Here is a 24,802-nt window from a genome sequence, read left to right as displayed (position 1 = left end):
ACAATTTAAGGCTTTGCACCAGCACCTGACCTGTAAAAAATGTGGCCGGTGACCTGTCCTGACCACTTTGAGCTAAATGGAGTTGCTTTTGATATAGTACTAGTATGTATTACATGGCAGGTGCTGATACAGAGCCTTAAATAGCAGAACTGAAATTTTTGAAAGTTGAGTATAGTGAGTATATGCTGCATCAAATGCTAGTGGTGGAGTTGCCTTTAGCCGTTTACCTGCTTTAATTTTAAGCTTTTTAGTTTTAAATCTGCTGGACGTATTTAATTTCTTATAATGTTCAACATGTTGTACATTTTTCATTAGCCATTCAAACTGTTATGGATGATTCTACGTACAGAAGTTATATATTTAATTTACTAACTTTCAATTTTTTATTTATTTAAAATAAGAATTTATACTAAACTATACGAATCACACATACATAATCCATCATCCACTCAGAATTAAGACATGTCACGTTATAAACATCATCACTGAATAAATTCATAAAAAATTTTAGGATCTATTCTACTTAGATCTTGTCCTATATATTTTTAGTCTAGTTAATCACATATATATCTTTTCTTTCTTGGAGTCACCCACTACGATACTCGAGAAAATGAATCCTCCCAATTTTTAGTGTCTTTTTTATGTATATTTTTAGTGTTTTTTTATGTATTTTTTTTAAAATTTATATAAAAAAATTAATATAGGCAGACTAGACTCGAATTTTAACATTTTATCCAAATCAAATTTGGGCATAATTTCAGGCCAATTTTTCTAGCCTAGCGATGGACATCTCTACACACAACCCATATATATTATCAGTACATACAAAACATATTGAATCCGTGTGGATGGCTTCAAAGTTCCCTTCCTTTGTTATAGAATTCCCAAAAACTTCTCATTTGAACTTCTCTCCTCCTTGTAGACAAAACCTACAACCAATCAAAACGGAATATATATATATATATAATATATGTATGTATGTCAAGTTCATTTCAACATTGTAGCATTACCCCCCTCGCACTCAACTTAAACATTAGTAGGATATGATCAAAATGGAGAAACATAAACCTACTGCCGACCAATTCGCATTTTCTTCCGATCACGGTCCTCGTACTGCGATTCCGCTTGTTTCTTACGATCATTGGCATCAGCACTCGGACACTTACAACGTAAGTTGGCAGGACAAGGTCGTTAGCATTAGGTTTCATTCCTAGGCTTGGTTAATGGGTCATTATAGCATTTCATAGCTTCACCATGTCCTAACACTAGGTTTTACCATTTTTAATGAGATGAGCTGAAATGACTTACCACAACATTAACAGGATGTTCAGAAGGGCTTACTAGATCTACAATCAGTAGTTGTTCAATGGCTTTGAACCCGAGCAACGATTTGCTCAGCTTCTTTCCGGTGTGGAAAAGTCAACCTAGAAGAGTAAGTGACTCGACCAACACTAACAGTGGCTTTGAACCTCGAAGCATGCGCAAACCCTTCGTTGAAGCTATGGTAAACAGGGAGACCGACCCCGCATCTCTCAGAATATTCTTGCTAACGATACTTATGCAAATGCTCTGTTAATCCTAAACAAAACAAAGAAAAAATCAAATGATATTAACATCCCGCATCGATTACTAGTAATTAAACACGAACTGTTTACAAACAAATTCTTCTCTTTTTTCTATTATCACATTACAAGTGTTCAGAACATTGGTGGGAATTCCCATGCAAGTAGTGGGAAACTCCTTCGTATCTAAGGGCTGAGAAGATGACACCTGTTTATAGGCAAAATTGTCATTTAAATGATTTCTTTGTTAAGAAGTTCATAGATACTCCGGCCGCAGTCAACGGTGTCGAAATATTAAAAAATACCCTCGTTTTACCTCTCTGAACCTCCTAATAACATGCACCATATTAGATTCTAGAAAATCTTAATAATGATGTGCAGATTTAGGTTTCAAACAGAGATTTTCTATCACTATTCCGATGTTTTTAACGACTTTCAACCACCAAGATCCCGTTCCCTTGCTTGTTCCGGCATGTTGACACCAGTACGAGGGACTTTCCGGTGAGTCTGTGGCTTTAAATACAACAAAGAAGGTATGATAAGACCAAGAGGATTAAACTGATATTTAAGAACAAAATTTTCTGATATAATTATATATTTATTAATTCATTTGTTTTTGCTTCGGTTTCTTTTGAATATTAAGCTACATTCATACTGCATGCAGCAGCGAAACTAGGAGGTCGGGCAGCCTCCTAAAATGAAATTTTTTAATACCACTTCTAAAATTTTTAAAATTTTAAATTACTAAAATCATGAGCTCTTAAAATTTTATATTAAAAATGTGAAATTATATTTTTTATTATAAAACTTTTGAAATCTTACGAGGTTAACATTGTAAATATCATATTATGAAATTTGAATTACGATTTTTATTATTATTATTCTCAAATAATATATATATATATATATAAACAAATTATTTGATACAAAAGAAATTTATATGTGTGAGGTTATCTTTCTAGAAACTACTTGAAATTCCTTTGAAAACCATCTTTCTCTTCGTCGATCACCACCGCCTTAACGAAACCCCGATCATGTCAACTGTTAGACCGAAGCTTGAGATTCCTGTAGGGTTTCGATTTCTTCCCACCAAAGAAGAAATCATTTGTGATTACCTTCAACCATTCATCAAGGGCGATCCCATACCTTCTGGTGTGATGGAGGAGTTGGATATTTATGGCGCAAATCGCGAGCCTTGGAATATTTTCGACCAAGATTCGGCAGAGTCTCTCTGGGTTATCACGAAGTTGAAGAAAAAGAGCAAGTCAAGAATCGAAAGAACCGCGGGAGATGGATGTTGGCTCCAACAATATATCAAAGAAGTGAAGAACTCGGACGGCGGCGAAGTCATAGGTTATGATAAATACTTCAAGTACAGCCGCAAGAAAAGCCAGAAATCAAATGGTCAATGGATCATGCATGAGTTCTCCTTGAAAGACCAAGAAGCTCTTGGTTTGAGTGATTTCGTTATCTGTGAGATTAAGGATGCTGCTGTTGTGAGCCCGGATTACGAAGAATGTGAAGGAGAAATCAACAAGAACAAGAAACGTAAGTTGATGGAGGTGCCGTCGACTTCAACAAATGATTTTGCTTTCGTGCCCATGGGGAATCAGGCATTTGAGTATATGGCTCCAGAAGCAGGAGGCTTGTCACCGTTACCACCCTTCACTGCATGCTTAAACCAACAACCAAACCCTTGGACGTCGGCAGGTGTTGGTGGCAATCTTGGAGTGCCTTATTATAATTCTCACCATCTGGTACCTGCCTAAACCTTGCTCTATTTTCATTTTATGTTTTTACATGTTTATGATTTAGCTTATATATTCATAACCTTGTTCATGCATGCTTATATATATACATTATATATTTGATTCTCAAACCAAACAATTGGCATTGATTTGCATATTTAGGAAGAAGCTCGTGAGGATGTCAACGCCAATCTTTACCTTACATTGCAAGAACTGGACAACTTCTTGAACTCCGATTAGAGTTGATGTAAATGTCTTCAATGTAACTCCACACCACATGAATTTTAGTGATGGCATTTTCCCGTGGTTTTTTTTCCCTTCTATATTCAGAAGGGTTTTCCACGTAAATTTGGTGTCTCCTCTTTGCATGCCTTTATTTACTTTAATATATTAATACACTAATTTAAAATATATTTTAAAACTAAAACTGATTTAAATATTTTATAACAAATAATATTTTATTTTTATCAAACATGATTTTTTTCTAAACTTAAAAACCCAATCTATCTGGTTTTAATTACCACAACTTACCATAAGTAGAAAATTTTAATTATCAATATTATATTAGTTTATATTTCCTTTGTGTATTATTAAATTGTTACTTTTTTAAAATATATACCTAAAAATATGACAGAATAATAATAATAATATATTAACTTAATCAAACAATTATCAAAATAACCCCATTTATCACAAACTTTAAAATTCTCATTAAAATTATTTTAAATTTTTTCTTTAAATTTACATTTTGAGTCATGGTAAAGTGACTACTTCAGTAATAAAATGATAACATAAGTGATTAAAACATAACATTTCAAACATAAGTAACTAAAATGTAATATGAGGCAAACAAAATTAACTATTTTTATAATTTATTTATTTTATTTTATTTTACTTATTTTCCTTCTTATTCGTTAAAAACTCTAATCATTGTACTCAATAGCCACTGACGTTGTCATTTGTGATGACCTTTTTTGCCAATTTCGAGACCAAAAAAAAGATATCATCCATCTAATTGACTTTTGTTGTTCCAAATCTTCTAAAACAATGACCAAATTTTCAAAATACTCTTTCTAGAATTGTTTTTTTTTTAAATATCATTGGTACCACCTGACACAACACCACCACCTAAATATATATATTTAAAAATTTAACGGGTGTAATTAGATTGATGTTAGGACTTAAATTATTGGTTGTACCGTAAGAAAGATAATGATTATAAACTTAAATCGAAGCCAAACTATGTAAACAATCTCGATGTTCATCTTTACAATTTTTACACTTTTATTTTTGTGATTAAAACTATGACCATAGTTCCAATTACTATTTTAACCATAATTTCTGTTAACAAACCAATCATCCCTCATTTCTACAATATTTAATAATAATAATAACAATAACACATTTTGCATAAGAAAGTAAGCAAGTGAATTTTAATTTTGTTGGATGGGGATTAATGCCTTAAACATATGTCCTTAGGCCACATTTTGTTTGGATAATGTAATATTTAGGGTTGTTTGATAAATTAAAATTTATGTCTGTAATATTAAATTTTATTGCTAAATCTTATAAGTAACTAAAATGTAATATGAGGCAAACAAAATTAACTATTTTGTAATTTATTTATTTTATTTTATTTTACTTATTTTCCTTCGTATTCGTTAAAAACTCTAACCATTGTACTCAATATCCACTGACGTTGTAACACCCCTTAACCCCAAACCGTCACCAGAAGAGGGTTATGGAGCATTACCGAAGTTTACAGAATAATTACACACAATTCCATTATTTTCTTATGTTTATGTCAAAGCTGTCTTCTTGAGCAGCAGTCACCAAAATATTTATAACTGGAGCTACGAAACTTCAAATTAAGTTCCATTAATTTTCCTTAAAACTAGACTCATATATCTTTCTACCATAAAATTTTCAGAATTTTTAATATAGCCAATTAGTACAGTTTATTCCTCAAAGTTACCCCTGATCTGCTATTTGACAACTTCGACCCTTTTTTACTAAAATTTAATTATCTCATAGCATAGGACTCGGATGATGTTCCCGTTTATTTCTCTTGAAAATAGACTCATTAAAGATTCTAAGCATATAAATTATAGCTCATAATTATTTTTATACAATTTTTAATGATTTTCCCAATTCAGAATAGGAAATTCCAAAATCAATCTGACATTGTCTCACAAAAATTCAAATTCACACCAAATTAGTCAAATCCTATTTTATACCATAACCAAACCTAAATTTATTTATTTCATCATTACATTTACAATTTCAAAATGACACACACATAAGACATCCTAGGTACATGCCATTACCCATAATTAACACAATTTACCTCATTGAATTCGGGATCGGCCTAGGATGCTGATTCAACGTTCTATCTTTACTTTACCTGCGCACGGAAACAAACCGTACGCTGAGTATGGTATACTCAGTGGTATTTCTATAATCCAAACACTTGATAATATAACAATTAAACTTAAAATCACAATAACAAATATAACTATTCATTTATTTATTTTATAGATAAGTTTCATTTACTTACCATAAAAATTCTATACAAGCCATATAACAAACACAACAACATATTTGCTCAATTCTTTTCATTTGCTTACCGTATAAATTCTTTACAATATATTTACAATTCATTTGTATTCACACTTTACTTCTTAACAATATACCATTTTAATTCATTCTAACATCAATCATCATCCATTTTAACTTCACTCATTTCATGAACCTTTTGGTTCATGTTTTCAATCTCATATCTCAATTTCAATTCTCAATTCAATTTCTCATTTCATTCCAATAGCTCAATCAATCAAATTCACTCGATTTATTTTTTCACTTATTTACCGCTATTAACAAGACTCGGACTCTGATAGATACCAGAATATCCAACCCAAACACACCAGAATATCCAATCCAAACACACCCGGAATATTATAAATCCTCCATAACACACCAGTATATCATATCCTCCCAAACACACCAATAAGGCATTAAATGCCTCTTCGGATAAACCGAAGTATATAATAACAGAAACATCTTCTCGGCCGAACTACAAATCTCCCCATCACATCACAAATCCAATGGCATGCCATTTGTATCCAATCTGGTCCGATACTGTTAATAGGGTATTTGATTCACTTTCTCAATTTAATAAGTCTTTCATCAATATACCATTCTAATAATCACATATATTCATATCAATTCCCTCATATTTCCAATCAATATAATTTTTTTTAATATAACATTCATTCAATATTCAAATTTTTACATAAATCATATATATATATATATATATTATATTTCAATCAATATAAATTCAATCAAAATGATTTCAATCAATATAAATTTGATAAATTCATCACATACCAAAATCAATCCATTTCAATTGTAAAATATCATAATTCTAACACTAAATATAAATATAACAAATAATGACTGAGTTCGGATTATAGAAATACAAACCGTATTTTCTCGAGCTAACTCCCGTTGTCTTTGCCATTTTTCCTTGCTTAGCCGAGATTTCCCGAGACAACATTAGCTATGGGAATTAAAACAATTCATATTCGTTAATTCTCTACTAATTTATATCTAATTAATAAATTTTGATTCAATTTCTACTTTAATTTCAATTTAATCTTAACTAAATTCACTTACTTTTTCTATCTCAATTCATACTTCATTTCTATTCAAATTTTGTCCAAACTCATACTTAACTATTAAATTTTCAGCATATTTTCCTAATTTCGAAAATTTCATCAATTTAGTCCCTTCAACATAAAACTTATGAATTACTTTACAATTCAATCCTTATTTCATTTCTAACTTGAATTCCTATCAATCTAAACCCTAATTCATTTTTTTATTCAACATGAACAATATTTAGAATTCTAATAACTTTCAAAATATTAATTTAATTTCATCAAAACTTTGTTCTAAAGCTTTTAAAACATCAAAATTAAGTAAAAAGGGCTAAATTAACTTACCTATTAAACTTCCAAACCTTCAAACCCCAATTCTCCTTTTTTCTTTTCTTTCTCCTTTCTTTCTTTCCTTCCCCTGCTTTTCGTTTGCCTATTCTGTTTCTTTTTTTGTTTCCTTTCTCTTTTTCTTTATTTATTTACTATATATATATATATAATATAATAAAAAATATCTATATTTAAAAATCTATTTAATAACAAATATTTATTTAACACTTGTATGCATTTTTATTATTACACATGTCACAAATTTTACCATACATTTGTCATAATTTAATATATTTATTACATAAAAATCTCGTAATATAATTATTTAATTAATAAATATCTCATTTAATATTAAATACTAATATTACAATTTTACACACTTATATTTCACATTTGTACCAATAAATTCATTACAATTGTCATTATTTAATTTATTTATCAAACAAAATCTCATTATTTAATTATTTAATTAATAAATATCTTTTATTCTAAAATTAAGTAAATAAACAATTATATTCCAAGTGTTCAAATACATATATTACACTTGTACAATTTTATCATCACACATTTGTCTTTATTTCAATTTATTTCATAATATAATAACTTAATATCAATTAAATAATAATAACCATAATAACAAATTAATTAATTAATATAAGAAAATCCTAGACTCTTCCATCTTTTGCCGCCTAAACTCATACATTAGGCATAATTTTCTATTTGGTCCCTTTTATTTTTTTTAATCTACAATTCAACTTTCATCCTTTATTCAATTTAGTCATTTTTCTTAATTACTCTTAATTAAGCTAAATTCACTTAATTAAAACTCTAATTAACTGTAACGCCCCAATTTTTGGGAATTCTGTGAATGTTGGCATAGGTTTAATTATGTTTGTGGGCCTCTAGAAGGCCCAAGCTTAAGATAGAACCCGGTAATTTTAGTTAATTTTTGTTCCATAAGAAAAGGGAGTGAAATTATGAAATAGGACTTATGTGAAAATGTTTGAAAATGCTATAGGCTAAATTGAGGTGGCCAAATAAATAGGAGTGCAAAATAGGAGGATTTGCATGACAAACCTCCCATTTTACATGAAGTGGCTAGCCATCATGTTGTTGTAGACAATATGAGTACTTGATATCCATAATTTATGGTACAAATTGATACAAATTGATAATAGGTTAGGTAAATGTTTCATAATAATAGGTTAGGTAAATGTTTCATAATAATAGGTTAGGTAAGTGTTCCATGATAATAGGTTAGGTAAATGTTCCATGATAATAGGTTAGGTAAATGTTTCATGATAAGAATTTCATGTCTTTTGTATTAAAGAATTAAATGGATGAAATATGAAGTTTTATTAAAAGAAAAGGGTGAAAAGAACAAAGTTTTGTCCATCTTTGTTCATCATAGCTGAAAGTTAGAGAAGAGAAAGAGAGGAGAAAGCTCTTGAGTATTTGGTCATTAGGAGGAGGAAAATTGAAGGTAAGTTCTTGGTACCTTGCTTCTATCTTGAGGTTCATGAGTTCTTCTTGATTCTACCTTAACTCTTGAAGTATATTTTGATTTTTAGTTGTGTTGTGAGCATTTGGTCATGAATTAAAATGAAGGAAATGGTTGTTGTTTCATGTTCTTTTGATGAAAAATGGAAGATATGTGAAGTTGAGCCAAACAAATAAGCATGCATGTGCCTTAGATGCTAAAGGAAAATCGGCTAACATGTTGTGCTTTAAAATGATGAAATGGAGATTATGCTTAAGTAAAAATCATAGATATGTGATGATTGATTGGTGATATACATGTTTAAATAACATGCATGCAAGATAGGTGTATGAAAGAGTGATTTGGTAATAAATCTGCTTGGGACAGCAGCAGTAACGTGACTTTGGAAAATCACCATAAATTGTGGGAGATGAATTAGAAGCTTAATAAATTATGTAATTAAAGCTTAATGAGTCTAGTTTCAAATGGAATAAACGAGAACATATTTTGAATTCTGTACAATGAGAAATTTGATTCGTAATGAAGTGTGGTCAGATTAGTCAAACAGTGAAACATGGGAAACTTTGAGAAAAATCTGGTATTGATTGGCTAAACCAAAAATTCTGAAAATTTTATGGATAGAAAATATATGAGTCTATTTTCAAGGAAAATTAACGGAACTTGATTTGGAGTTTCGTAGCTCCAGTTATAAATAATTTAGTGACTGTTGCTCAGGAAGACAGCTTGCAGCGAAATTATGATTATATGGTAAACATTGACAAAAATTTGTTAATGAGTTGCTTATTGATTTCTTATAAGCTTACTATGATCTGTAGGTGTGGTTGGCCGAATATTGTAAGGGGTTAATACGTAGTTTGTATTTGAATAGTTAGATTAACGTGTTAGTAATCCAATTGTAGGCGGTTCGTGTGTGGATCTCGTCAGCATATCGTCGCAAACAGGTGTGTAACTAACACCCTCTTTCTTAGTCTAGATCGGCAAAAGTCGAAAATCGAAATGCCGAAAACCGTATTTTGTAGATTTGCGAGTGAAAAGTAATGCTCGTGAGGTAAATCGATTAATGTTTTTGGTAAGCTGCAATGTTTGGACCGCAAAGTGCATGATTTCGTGCCCTCGATATTTTCTCGCTTAATGGGCCAAAATTGGAATGATGGGCCAACGGGCCCAATTCGTAAGAACCCTCGATGACGTGATTCTCGTTAGTACGTGAAAGGTAGGAATATGCATGAAAACCCTAAAATAGATAAATTACTGAAATACCTTTAAAAGTGGAAAATTTATAGTTTTACCCTAGGAGATAAATTACCAAATACCTCTAGGTTAAATTGATCTAAATGCATGTTTGATCGTTGTTATTTATCGCATGCCATGTTGTTATTATCGATGCATGGGATGGGATATTGACGGAGGAAGTACTGAAAGTGGCTTGTCCACGTCTTGGAGGCTTTGCCTCAATTTATTGATAATCGAGCTGACAAAGGCTGCAATCTGTGGAGTGTTAAATGGGTGGGTTGAGCTATTCCCACATGGAGTGTATGGGTGGTACGGGTGGAGTGTAGTGGTTGGTGGGTTGAGTAGTCTCCCAAATGGGTTTGCATATGTTTCTTGATGTTGCATGTATTTTGAAATGGGCCTATGGGCCATATCATTATCTGAATAAGGGCTAAGGCCCGTTTATTATAATTTGAAAAGGGCTCGCCCAAGACCATTATTACCCAAATGGGCTTGCATATGTTATTGATGTTGCATGTATTTTGAAATGGGCCTATGGGCCATCTGTTATTTGAATAAGGGCTAAGGCCCGTTTATTGTAATCGAAAGGGCTCGCCCAGATACCATCATTACTGAATGGGCTTAGGCCCAATGGGCTTGAGTGACTTGGACTTTGAATGGGTTTTCCTTACACCGAGTTTCCCCAAACTCACCCCTTTTATTTTCATCCACGCAGAAATCCCCAACCATAGTGGGCTTGGAGTCGTGAGGGAATTGAGTGGCCACCCGCTCGAAAGTTTGATTTTCTTCCGTGAACTGGACATCCTTTTATTTACGTTTCAAGTTTTGGGCTTTTAATTGTAATAAGGCCGCTTAATTATTTTTATGGTTTTAATATGTATTACTAAGATAAGTAATACTTATATTTAACTATTGAAATTAGATAGCTTTAGGGCGCGTTTTCAAAAACAACAATTGATTTCAAAATAACACGACAACAAGCAAAACTTCCGCAATGAAAGTATTTTCCAAAATTAATCACTTTTCCTAAAAATCGGTTTCCTAGAAATATCCATGACGTTAAGGTGTGGCAATGGCGGTATGCATGTCTAGGATTGGATCCGAATGGAGCTTGGTACTTAAGCGATCGATGGACTCACCACCTCTTTTCCGGTTTCCTACGGTGCATGACTTCCATTCACTTTAACCCATAATGAAATTATCTTTTGAACATCAAGTACGATTTTCTAGACTTAGAATGGAAATTTTTTTACGTTTTGATGTGGCATGCGGATCCGCCATAACTTCTCGGCGGGTTTGAGGTGCTACATTTAGTGGTATCGAGCCTAGGTTGCAACAACTCTACGTGGATCGGTCTAAAAGGGTTTTCAAAACTTTATGCCAAAAAAACTGACTTTTGAAAATAAATTTTCATTTAAAGGAGATAATCTCGAACTTATTTTTTACACAAATATTTGGAAAATGGATTTCAAAAAGTTTAAATCTTTTGAGTTTATCTGAAAACTGATGAGGTGGCACACTGAATCCTCGGCACCAAGGCTGTAAGTACTATTCTGTTTTATATACTGAACTGTACTGTAGTTAGTACTAAACCTTAGAGATAGTACTATAGATAATATAGCATAAAGGCTACGAAACTGAGACTGTAGGGTAAACTAAGCCCTAGGAAACTGAGATAGTAGCTAAACTGTGGTTACGCGAAAACAACTTTGAAACCTTATCTGTTCATAAGATATTCTATAATAAACAGTGGAAACAGTAAACTAACTGCATAAAATTGTAATCAGATAAATCGATATGAGTACGAGAGCTACTCGGGGAAGAGGCCGTGGTCGAGGCCGTGGTCGAGGCCGAGGTAGTACTCAAGCCGGATCTTCGTCTTCGAACACATACCATTGAGTAGCACGACCACCACCGGTGGATGAGAATGGGCCGTATGATCGGGCCGCGGGGATAGCGCTCGTCCCGAGCCATGTTAAGAGTTTTGGAAAGGTGGTGGAGCTAATATCGGCCCATGAATAGGGGTCCATTTTCGAGCGACTCCGCCAACGGAGCGGAAGTTTTAGGGGTGTATCCGAGTAGCCCCAAATGTGGTAATCATTGGTGGAAGCCACGGAGCTAATTATGGATGACTTGGACCGCTCAAGAGAGCAAAAGTTAAAAGGAGCGATATCCTTACTACGGGATGAGGCGTGTCGGTGGTGGATCATCGTGAGAGAGGGTACCCAGTGAGAGGGTAACACAGGAGTTATTTAGCGATCCTTCAAGGCGAAGTATGTCGGAGCTAGCTATGTGGATGCGTGAAGGAAGGAATTCTGAACGACCTGTGGTGGTAAGACCGTTCTTGAATATGAGGCGAGTTTCGCGATTGATCCCAGTATGCTAATGGTATTGTCTCTACCGAATCTGGCGCAGATGTTCGCTTTGAGGATGGCCTCGGGGATGAGCTAAGGGTGCTCATAGCTCCGCAAAGAGAGCGCGATTTTGCTGACCGATAGAAAAGGCTAAGATAGCCAAGAGGTGAAGCAAGTTGAACGAGAGAACCGTGACAGGATCGAAATCGATTCGGAGAGATCTTGGACCAACTGGTGCCGCAAACCGGAATGTTAAGAGAGCTAGGATGGAAGAACCGATTCGGCGGTTCCGGTGAATCTTGTTAGACCACAAGCTTGTGGAGATTGTGGTAGAATGCATTTGGGGAATGTTGGAAACGTTCGGGCTTGTCTTCGTTGTGGATCAAAGGAACATAAGATCGGGATTGTCCTAAGAGGCCACTCGAGCTCAAGTGGTTGAACAAAGGGTCATGCAACCCGTGCAAGCAATGCATGAGGTGGACCGTCGCCGTTGAGAGGTCATGGCCGAGGTCGCGGTGGCAATGGCCATGGACGTGGGGCACCGGCAAGGGTACTATTAACACCGAGGCTCGTCACCGACTTTGGTATATCTTGCTCGTCGCCATGAGGAGGGTGACCTTTGACGTCATAAGCGATACGTTTTTTATTTTTTGCATGCCGTATACTATCTTGGTGGATGTTGGATCTACTCATTCCTATGTTGCATGTGCCATATCTGGGTCATTGGGTGTGCACTCTGAGGAGATTGTGAGTGGGGTATCTGTACTAAGTCCTTTGGGTCACTCGGTTAGGGTAGACAAACTGTATAGGGATGTACCCTTAGAAACTCAAGGTAAGATTTTCCCTGGAGATCTGATGGAGTTACCATTCGGAGAGTTTGATCTCATTTTGGGAATGGACTGGCTTGTTAAGCATAACGCGACTCTGGATTGTGCCGCTAAACGAATGGTGTTAAGGACTACAAAGGATGAGGAGGTTATGGTGATAGGTGAGCGAAGGGATTATTTGTCCAATGTGGTGTCGGCATTAAGAGCCGAAAAGTGGATTCGGAAAGGTTGTGAGGTTTATTTGGCATTTGTAAGTCAGTCAGAAGAGGAGGGACTGACAGTGGATAAGGTTAGGACCGTAAAGGAGTTCCAAGATGTTTTTCCGGAGGAGCTTCCAGGATTACCTCCGAACCGAGAAGTTGAGTTCGGAATAGATTTGTTGCCTGGAACGGCGTCTGTATCCATCGCACCGTATAGAATGGCACCGAAGGAGTTAGTGGAGTTAAAGGCTCAAATTCAAGAGTTGTTGGATAGGGGCTTCATTAGGCCAAGCGTATCTCCATGGGGAGCACCAGTGCTATTTGTGAAGAAAAAGGATGGGACAATGCGCATGTGCATCGATTACCGCCAGTTGAACAAACTGACGATAAAGAACAAATACCCTCTGCCAAGGATTGATGATTTATTTGACCAACTTAGAAGAGCTTCGGTATTTTCCAAGATTGACCTTCGATCTGGATACCATCAGTTAAGGGTAAAGGAAGTGGATATTCATAAGACAGCATTCAGGACTCGATATGGTCATTACGAGTTTCTGGTTATGCCGTTTGGGTTGACGAACGCACCTGCCACTTTCATGGATCTAATGAATCGAGTGTTCCAACCTTACTTGGACCGATTCGTGGTAGTTTTCATCGATGATATTCGGTATACTCGAAACCGAGGAGAAACATGAGGAGCATCTACGATTGTCTTGCAAGTCTTGAGAGAGAAGGAACTGTATGCAAAGTTTAGTAAGTGTGAATTTTGGTTGCAAGAAGTGGCTTTTCTAGGTCATGTGGTTTCTGTTGAAGGAATTAGAGTGGATCCTCGAAAAATTGAGGCGATTCGGGATGGAAGCAACCAAAATCGATGATCGAAAATTCGGAGTTTTCGGGTTTGGCAAAGCTATTACCGAAGGTTTGTAGAAGGATTTTCTCGATTCTTTGCACCATTGATTAAATCTGTTAAGGAAAGGGGTAGCATTTATCTGGACCGAGAGTCGACAAAAAGCTTTTGACCATTTGAAAAGGTATTGATCAAGCACCGGTGTTGATTCAACCGAGTCTGGAAGGACTTCACTGTGTACTGCGATCGTCACATGTGGGGTTAGGATGTGTACTAATGCAAGAGGGTAAGGTGGTCGCTATGCTTCCGACCGCCTTAAGTCTCATGAAGCGAACTACCTACGCACGACTTAGAGCTAGCGGTGATCTTTGCGTTGAAAATCTGGAGACATTACTTATATGGAGAAAAGTGTATCATATACACGGACCATAAGAGCCTAAAGTATCTGTTAACTCGAAGGAGTTAAACCTTAGGCAACGAAGATGGGTAGAGTTGCTTAAGGATTACGATATTCGATTGAGTACCACCAGTAAGGCTAACGTGGTGGTCGATGCGTTGAGTCGAAGGGTTGTTTCGATTTGAGAGCCTTGTTTGCACGTTTGAGTCTGTTTGATGATGGAAGTCTCATTAGCGTAATTGCAAGTGAGGCCTATTTGGACCTGAACAAATTAAAGAAAAACAGTTGAAGGATAACTCGTTGATTCTTGGTTTGACAAGTTGAGAAGGGTAAGAATGAGGATTTTGGACCTAATATCAAGGAGTTTTATGCTTCCGAGGAAGAATTTGTGTTCAAGGACTCGACTTGAGAAAGTCAATATTGAAGGAAGCTCATGGAGGACTTTGTGCCATGCATCCCGGAGGGAATAAGTTGTATCACGACTTGCGAGAACTGTCTTGGTGGCACTGGCTTAAACGAAGTAACGGAGTTCGTGGGGAAATGTCTGACATGCCAGCAAGTGAAAGCTGAACATAAATTTCCTTCTGGATTACTGCAACCGGTGAAAATTCCATTGTGGAAGTGGGAGAGAGTCACTATGGACTTTGTGAGTGGGCTACCTTTGACACCCACCAAGAAAGATTCTGTGTGGGTACTGGTGGATAGGTTAACAAAATCTGCCCATTTCACACTAGTTCGTACTGATTACTCCCTGCAAAAGTTGGCTAGGTTGTATGTGGCAGAGATAGTACGACTACATGGAGTGCCAGTGTCGATTATTTCCGACCGAGACCCTAGGTTTACATCTCGGTTCTGGAAGAAGTTGCAGGAGGCATTGGGTACACGTTTGGATTTCAGTACTGCCTTTCACCCACAAACAGATGGACAGTCGGAGAGGGTTATTCAGATTTTGGAGGATATGTTAAGGGGTTGTATCATCAATTTTCGTGGGAGTTGGGAGGACTACTTGCCATTGGCGGAGTTTGCATACAATAACAGCTACCAAGCAAGTATTCAGATGGCTCCATATGAGGCACTTTATGGGCGGAGATGTCGTACGCCTACGTGTTGGACAGAGTTGGGTGAACGACAAGTGCTTGGATCGGAGTTGGTGGTAGATACTGAAAGTAAGGTTAAGTTGATAAGAGATCGATTAAAAGAGGCATCTGATAGACAGAAGTCGTATGCGGACCTAAAGCGCAAAGAGATAGAGTTCGCGGTTGGGGATATGTTTTTTTTAAAGGTTTCACCTTGGAAAAAGATCTTGAGATTCGGCAAGAAAGGCAAATTGAGTCCGCGGTTTATAGGGCCTTATCGAGTTCTTAAGCGAGTAGGGCCAGTAGCGTATCAGTTAGAGTTCCCACCAGAGTTAGACAGAATCCATGACGTTTTTCATGTGTCTATGTTAAAACAATATCGATCGGATCCCTCACATGTTGTGCCAGTAGAGGAGATTGAAGTAAGGACTGATTTGACCTTTGAGGAAGAACCCATACAAATTTTAGATCGAGAGGTTAAAGTTCTAAGAAGGAAGTCGGTTTCGTTGGTAAAAGTACTGTGGCGTAATCATGGGAGGGAAGAAGCTACTTGGGAATCGAAGAGACTATGAGTCAACAATACCCTCAACTATTTGGATCGAGTAAATTTCGAGGCGAAATTTCTTTAAGGGGTAGAGTTGTAACGCCCAATTTTGGGAATTCTGTGAATGTTGGCATAGGTTTAATTATGTTTGTGGGCCTCTAGAAGGCCCAAGCTTAAGATAGAACCGGTAATTTTAGTTAATTTTTGTTCCATAAGAAAAAGGGAGTGAAATTATGAAATAGGACTTATGTGAAAATGTTTGAAAATGCTATAGGCTAAATTGAGGTGGCCAAATAAATAGGAGTGCAAAATAGGAGGATTTGCATGACAAACCTCCCATTTTACATGAAGTGGCTAGCCTTCATGTTGTTGTAGACAATATGAGTACTTGATATCCATAATTTATGGTACAAATTGATACAAATTGATAATAGGTTAGGTAAATGTTTCATAATAATAGGTTAGGTAAATGTTTCATAATAATAGGTTAGGTAAGTGTTCCATGATAATAGGTTAGGTAAATGTTCCATGATAATAGGTTAGGTAAATGTTTCATGATAAGAATTTCATGTCTTTTGTATTAAAGAATTAAATGGATGAAATATGAAGTTTTATTAAAAGAAAAAGGGGTGAAAAGAACAAAGTTTTGTCCATCTTTGTTCATCATAGCTGAAAGTTAGAGAAGAGAAAAGAGAGGAGAAAGCTCTTGAGTATTTGGTCATTGGAGGAGGAAAATTGAAGGTAAGTTCTTGGTACCTTGCTTCTATCTTGAGGTTCATGAGTTCTTCTTGATTCTACCTTAACTCTTGAAGTATATTTTGATTTTTAGTTGTGTTGTGAGCATTTGGTCATGAATTAAAATGAAGGAAATGGTTGTTGTTTCATGTTCTTTTGATGAAAAATGGAAGATATGTGAAGTTGAGCCAAACAAATAAGCATGCATGTGCCTTAGATGCTAAAGGAAAATCGGCTAACATGTTGTGCTTTAAAATGATGAAATGGAGATTATGCTTAAGTAAAAATCATAGATATGTGATGATTGATTGGTGATATACATGTTTAAATAACATGCATGCAAGATAGGTGTATGAAAGAGTGATTTGGTAATAAATCTGCTTGGGACAGCAGCAGTAACGTGACTTTGGAAAATCACCATAAATTGTGGGAGATGAATTAGAAGCTTAATAAATTATGTAATTAAAGCTTAATGAGTCTAGTTTCAAATGGAATAAACGAGAACATATTTTGAATTCTGTACAATGAGAAATTTGATTCGTAATGAAGTGTGGTCAGATTAGTCAAACAGTGAAACATGGGAAACTTTGAGAAAAATCTGGTATTGATTGGCTAAACCAAAATTCTGAAAATTTTATGGATAGAAAATATATGAGTCTATTTTCAAGGAAAATTAATGGAACTTGATTTGGAGTTTCGTAGCTCCAGTTATAAATAATTTAGTGACTGTTGCTCAGGAAGACAGCTTGCAGCGAAATTATGATTATATGGTAAACATTGACAAAAATTTGTTAATGAGTTGCTTATTGATTTCTTATAAGCTTACTATGATCTGTAGGTGTGGTTGGCGAATATTGTAAGGGGTTAATCGTAGTTTGTATTTGAATAGTTAGATTAACGTGTTAGTAATCCAATTGTAGGCGGTTCGTGTGTGGATCTCGTCAAGATATCGTCGCAAACAGGTGTGTAACTAACACCCTCTTTCTTAGTCTAGATCGGCAAAAGTCGAAAATCGAAATGCCGAAAACCGGTATTTTGTAGATTTGCGAGTGTGCGAATGCTCGTGAGGTAAATCGATTAATGTTTTTGGTAAGCTGCAATGTTTGGACTGCAAAGTGCATGATTTCTGTGCCCTCGATATTTTCTGGCTTAATGGGCCAAAATTGGAATGATGGGCCAACGGGCCCAATTCGGTAAGAACCCTCGGTACGTGATTCTGTTAGTACGTGAAAGGTAGGAATATGCATGAAAAACCCTAAAATAGATAAATTACTGAAATACCTTTAAAAGTGGAAAATTTATAGTTTTACCCCTAGGAGATAAATTACCGAAATACCTCTAGGGTTAAATTGATCTAAATGCATGTTTGACTGTTGTTATTTACTGCATGCCATGTTGTTATTATCTGATGCATGGGACTGGGATATTGACGGAGGAAGTACTGAAAGTGGCTTGTCCACGATGGAGGCTTTGCCTCAATTCTTTGATAATCGAGCAAAAGGTGCAATGTGGAGTGTTAAATTTGGGTGGGTTGAGCTATTCCCCACATGGAGTGTATGGTGATGCGGGTGGAGTGTAGTGGTTGGTGGGTTGAGTAGTCTCCCCAAATGGGTTTGCATATGTTTCTTGATGTTGCATGTATTTTGAAATGGGCCTATGGGCCATCATCATTATCTGAATAAGGGCTAAGGCCCGTTTATTATAATTTGAAAAGGGCTCGCCCAAGACCACTCATACCCAAATGGGCTTGCATATGTTATTGATGTTGCATGTATTTTGAAATGGGCCTATGGGCCATGTCATTATTTGAATAAGGGCTAAGGCCCGGTTATTGTAATCTGAAAAGGGCTCGCCCAAGACCATCATTACTGAATGGGCTTAGGCCCAATGGGCTTGAGTGACTTGGACTTTGAATGGGTTTTCCTTACACACCGAGTTTCCCAAACTCACCCCTTTTATTTTCATCCACGCAGAAATCCCCAACCATAGTGGGCTTGGAGTGTGAGGGAATTGAGTGGCCACCCGCTCGAAAGTTTGATTTTCTTCCGTGAACTGGACATCCTTTTATTTACGTTTCAAGTTTTGGGCTTTTAATTGTAATAAGGCCGCTTAATTATTTTATGGTTTTAATATGTATTACTAAGATAAGTAATACTTATATTTAACTGTTGAAATTAGATAGCTTTAGGGCGCGTTTTCAAAAACAACAATTGATTTCAAAATAACACGACAACAAGCAAAACTTCCGCAATGAAAGTATTTTCCAAAATTAATCACTTTTCCTAAAAATCGGTTTCCTAGAAATATCCATGACGTTAAGGTGTGGCAATGGCGGTATGCATGTCTAGGATTGGATCCGAATGGAGCTTGGTACTTAAGCAGTCCGATGGACTCACCACCTCTTTTCCGGTTTCCTACCTGGTGCACAGCTTCCATTCACTTTAACCCATAATGAAATTATCTTTTGAACATCAAGTACGATTTTCTAGACTTAGAATGGAAATTTTTTTTTTACGTTTTTGATGTGGCATGCCGGATCCGGCCATAACTTCTCGGCCGGGTTTGAGGTGCTACATTAACGACTCGATTAACTTCATAAATATTTTTAATAAATATTTTCTAATCCATTTTTCAGAAACAGTGATCCGAAAATACACCTTTCTAATAACCTTAAAGTTCGGGTCGTTATAGACGTTGTCGTTTGTGATGACCTTTTTTGCCGATTTTGAGACCAAAAAAAAGATATCATCCATCTAATTGACTTTTGTTGTTCCAAATCTTCTAAAACAATGACCAAATTTTCAAAATACTCTTTCTAGAACTGTTTTTTTTAAATATCATTGGTACCACCTGACACAACACCACCACCTAAATATATATATGTAAAAATTTAACGGGTGTAATTAGATTGATGTTAGAACTTAAATTATTGGTTGTACCGTGAGAAAGATAACGATTACAAACTTAAATCGAAACCGAGCTGTGTAAACAATCTCGATGTTCATCTTTACAATTTTTACACTTTTGTTTTTGTGGTTAAAACTATGACCATAGTTCCAAGTACTATTTTAACCATAATTTCTGTTAACAAACCAATTATCCCTCATTTCTACAATATTTAATAATAATAATAACAATAACACATTTTGCATAAGAAAGTAAGCAAGTGAATTTTAATTTTGTTGGATGGGGATTAATGCCTTAAACATATGTCCTTAGGCCACATTTTTGTTTGGATAATGTAATATTTAGGGGTTGTTTGCGTCTGTAATATTAAATTTTATTGCTAAATCTTATAAGTGCTAAATTTATATAAATATTAATTTTTAAAAAGACTATTTATTATTTTGTAATCTTATTCATATAATATTTTATATTATTTTGGATAGTTTTGGATAAAAGTTAATATGTTAATTTTAATATCTCACTTTAAAAAATATAATTTATTTTAATATTTTTATAAAATAAAATCAACATAATATTTTTCGATAAATAGTTACCTATCTACTTACATTATTTAACACTTTTTTTGTTGAAAATTTTATATTAAATAAAAATTAAAATGATTATCAAACACATTTAAAATATTAAATGAAAATTTTTAAAAGTTTATCAAACACACCTTAATCTCTGAATGTGATAATTTTCTTTCTAAATTAGTCCCTAAACTAATTTGGGTCCATATTACTCCCTAAATTTGATATTTTTTCCAAGTTTGGTCCATTTGATGACATGATACTTTGAAATTATGTCACATTATCATATTGACTAAAACTAGGAAAAATTGTCAAGGACTAATGTGGTCTAAAAAAATCTAGAGACTAAATTAAAATAATTACCAAATTCAATGGCTAAATGTTACGTTACTCCTTCTGTTTTGTAGTGTTTTGGATTTGCCTATGCCAAGCAAAATTTACGTATGTTACACAATGAAACTTAATGTGTAGCCCTCAAACATACATAAACACCTACAAATATATCACAATGCATAAAACGGGGCAAAGACACAATGACGCCGTCGCCTTGCCCCAAAAATGGTAATTTTGACATTTTACCTTTTAAAATTTATAAAATTATATCTAAGTATAACGATTCATATCTGCCCCTAAAATAATTTCCTAGCTTTTCTATGTGTATGCACATACAAAACCAATTACATCTGAAGTGGGAAGTAATTTCTAGTCCACACTTTCAACATATCCAACACCAAACAAATGAGTTCCAAATAAAAGCACAACGTCACACAACCCATATATATCATCAGACCATACAAAGCATTTTGAATCCATGTGGATGGCTTCAAAGTTCCCTTCCTTTCTTTTAGAATTCCCAAAAACTTTTCATTTGAACTTCTCTCCTCCTGGTAGACAAAACCTACAACCAATCAAAATGGAATATATATGTATGTATGTCAAGTTCATTTTAACATTGTAGCTAGTAGGACATGATCAAAATGGAGAAACACAAACCAATGGCCGACCAATTCGCATTTTCTTCCGATCACGGTCCTCGTACTGCGGATTCCGCTTGTTTAAATACGATCATTGGCATCAACAATCGGACACTTACAATGTAAGTTGGCAAGACAAGGTCATTAGCTTTAGGTGTCATTCCTAGGCTTGGTTAATGGATCATCATAGCATTTCATAGCTTCACCATGTCCTAACACTAGTTTTACTCAAATAAGGTGTACAAAAGTAGAGATTCAAAAATAAATTTAGATATAAAATTAGTTTCATTTAAAATATGACTCAAATTTGTACTTCAATATTTAAGGTTCGAGTCTAATCGATATGTTTTGTACTTTTATAATATATTATTTTGTTTTGTTTTATTTTATATATTATATAATTTATATAACATAAAATTAATATATAATATTATAGTATAAATATTAAAAATATATTAATAAATAATTTAATAAAAGAAAAAACATATAAAATTATTAAATTTAAATTAAAAACAATGTAGTTTTTAAAAATAATAATATGAGTGGGTTTAAAATAAGTTTGAGTTATCATATTTCAAACATGATACGAGTTACGACTTAAGCAAAATTTATTTTTTAAATTGTAATTATCAAATCGTTTTCTTGATTTTTTTAAAATTAAAAATATATATACTTTTAAAGTCAATTTCACTCTTTTATATACAAAATATTTAATTTTATTTTATAAACAGTTATATTTTTTTAATAAAAAGGAATTTATTTTGATTTAAATAATAACCGCCTTTTATCTTGAACCAAAACCAAATCTAATATCTTGAAGTTAAACCAAACAATAGGATTATTCCCTGGAATGCATTGTAAATTTGACAATATATTACCTGGCCTTTGAGTGTCGATCCCACTGATGCCGTTGCCGTTAAGTTTGTTCTGAGAATTGAGTATTCGAAGAAGTGTTCCTGAATCAGCTACTTCAAAACCGTACATGAATGATACAAGCACCTATAAAATCTAGCTTTTGGAAAGAAAGTACCCAGAAGAGATTCGACGGCGATCCGTGCGACCAACTGTTCTGCTTCTTTTTTGCTTCCGGTAAGTTTTTACCCTCAAAAACCAATGAAGATGCATAAACCGGACGCGGTTGATTCGTTTTAAAAGCAATTCATTAAGGATCGATTTGCAGCATTTCGGATCTTACACACAAAAAATATATATATTTTAAAGTTAGAACAGAGTCCTAATCACAACCAACATACCAAGCAATGAAACAGTGAAAGACATGATAAATAGCAGAAAAGCTCGGTTGTTTCTCCACATCCATGGTTGTATTTGTTCATTCAATGGCTTGAAGAGCAACCCGAGCAACGTTTTGCTCAGCTTCTTTCCGGTGTGGGAAAGTCAGCCGAAGTATAAGTGTCTCGACCAACACGAATGGTTGCTTTGAACCTCGGCGCATGAGCAAACCCTTCGTTGCAGCTCTGGTAAACCGGGAGACCTAATCCCGACCTCTGAGCGTGTTGTTACAAACGATTCTTATGCAAGTGCAAAAAACACACATCATATGATATTAGCGTCCCAAATCGTTTGGATTAGTGGGTGAAATTTTTTAAAAATTTAAAATGCCAATATTTTAACAAATGTACACACCAAATTTGGCCCGGGCCAAAACAATAATCCAAATAACTAAAAAATTAAACCCAAAACCCAATCAACATATCTCAAACTTAAACTCAATTACCAGCCGAAATTAAACTAAACCTAACCCACCTAAGTTAAACCCATTAACCCATCACAATACAAACCCAAACCTAAGCCCAATTTCAAACCCTAGCCCAATACCTAAAACAAAAAAATAAAACAAAAAAAAAGAAAAATCCTAAAAAAATTAGCTAGCCGCTGCCCCTATGGCCAACTGCCCTCTGCCACCACCTGTTCCATCGGCCATACCCTGCAAAAACGAAGCAAACATGCAAGGCAGAAGAAAGATAGTAAGAACAATAAAAAAAAAAATCATGTAAATGGCTTTAAAAAGCCAAGTCAAAGTCATTTGTAACATTCGGCAACTTTTGGAAATACAAAAGCATTTTTTTTAAGCAAAATCGTGAATCTAGCAATACCAAAGCAAGAGAACAGTTCCAAATCGAAAAACCAAAATATCAGAAATCAAAACCGAAAAGCCCAAGGTGATTTTTATTTTTCTTTCCTATTTTTGAGTCTATTCCCTCATATATACACATATATTAAAAGTATAAAAAAATAAAAAAATAAAAATATATACCTTTTCGAATTTTCGGCCACCATGTACGGTGGCCGGTGGTGGCCAGAGGCGGCGGTCGACAGTGGTTCTCCTCGTCGGATTCTGGCCTCGGCTAGAGACAAAAATGAGAGAGAAAGGGATTTTTTTTTTGAAACAAGGAAGAAATGATTTTTGTAAAAAATTTTGGCCTTTTATAGCCTCCTAAAACGACGTCGTTTTGACTTGGACCGAATCGACTCGACCCGACCCGCCTAGGATCACCGTGTTTTTTAACGGAAGGGCTAATTACGCTTTTAGCCCTTCCGCTTTTTTATTACTTTGCAATCAAGTATTTTTTGTTTTTTAATTTTACCCTATAATTTATTTTGACCTTCAATTTAGTCCCTCTTGGTGCTGTGCGTTTTGGGAGGAGGGGATATTGCCCATTTTGGTCCTCCCTTGTTATCCGGGTGCCCAAATTGGTCCTTCTCTTCTTTATTTATTTTCAAATTGCCCCAAACTTCCATATTAGTTTCAATTTAATCCTTTTTTCGTATCAATTTGTCTAACACCATTATTTTTATTTTTATTTTTTATATTATTATTATAAATTAGTGTATATTTTTTTATTATATACGTATATGTATTTATATTTTTACATAGTATTATTTTTAATTACTTTATTTTAATATTTTTATTATATTATATTTTCTTTTTTGTATTTCAATATTATTACTATTATTATTATTATTAATATTAGTATATATTTTTATTATATATGTATATGTATTTATATTTATACATAGTATTATTTTTAATTACTTTACTTTAATATTTTTATTATATTACATTTGCCTTTTGTATTTCAATATTATTATTATTATTATTATTGTACGCCTCAATTTTGGGAATCCTGTGAATGTTGGCATAGGTTTAATTATGTTAGTGGGCCTCTAGAAGGCCCAAGCTTAAGATAGAACCGGTAATTTTAGTTAATTTTTGTTCCATAAGAAAAAGGGAGTGAAATTATGAAATAGGACCTATGTGAAAATGCTTGAAAATGCTATAGGCTAAATTGAAGTGGCCAAATAAATAGGAGTGCA

At 34.5% G+C, this 24,802-nt stretch overlaps 1 protein-coding gene and 1 long non-coding RNA gene across 2 annotated transcripts; one reads left to right on the top strand and one right to left on the bottom strand.

Moving 5' to 3' along the window:
- The first annotated feature begins 2,596 nt into the window (after positions 1–2,596).
- On the top strand, positions 2,597–3,550 carry LOC108488223 (NAC domain-containing protein 83-like). Its single transcript, XM_017792513.1, has 2 exons — positions 2,597–3,319; positions 3,473–3,550. Exons 1-2 carry the CDS (start codon positions 2,597–2,599, stop codon positions 3,548–3,550), a joined length of 801 nt encoding a protein of 266 aa, XP_017648002.1.
- Positions 3,551–5,442: 1,892 nt separating this feature from the next.
- On the bottom strand, positions 5,443–7,438 carry LOC128281697 (uncharacterized). The gene is made up of 3 exons (XR_008271955.1): positions 7,318–7,438; positions 6,797–6,872; positions 5,443–5,714 (listed from the first exon to the last, which is right to left on the bottom strand). It is a non-coding gene; the product is annotated as an uncharacterized LOC128281697 (long non-coding RNA).
- Positions 7,439–24,802: the final 17,364 nt, after the last annotated feature.

This window comes from Gossypium arboreum, chromosome 10 (assembly GCF_025698485.1).
Source record: "Gossypium arboreum isolate Shixiya-1 chromosome 10, ASM2569848v2, whole genome shotgun sequence".
In the NCBI taxonomy this organism is placed as follows: domain Eukaryota; kingdom Viridiplantae; phylum Streptophyta; class Magnoliopsida; order Malvales; family Malvaceae; genus Gossypium; species Gossypium arboreum.
Note: the sequence above shows the minus strand (reverse complement) of the source record. Positions and strands in the feature narration are given on the sequence as shown.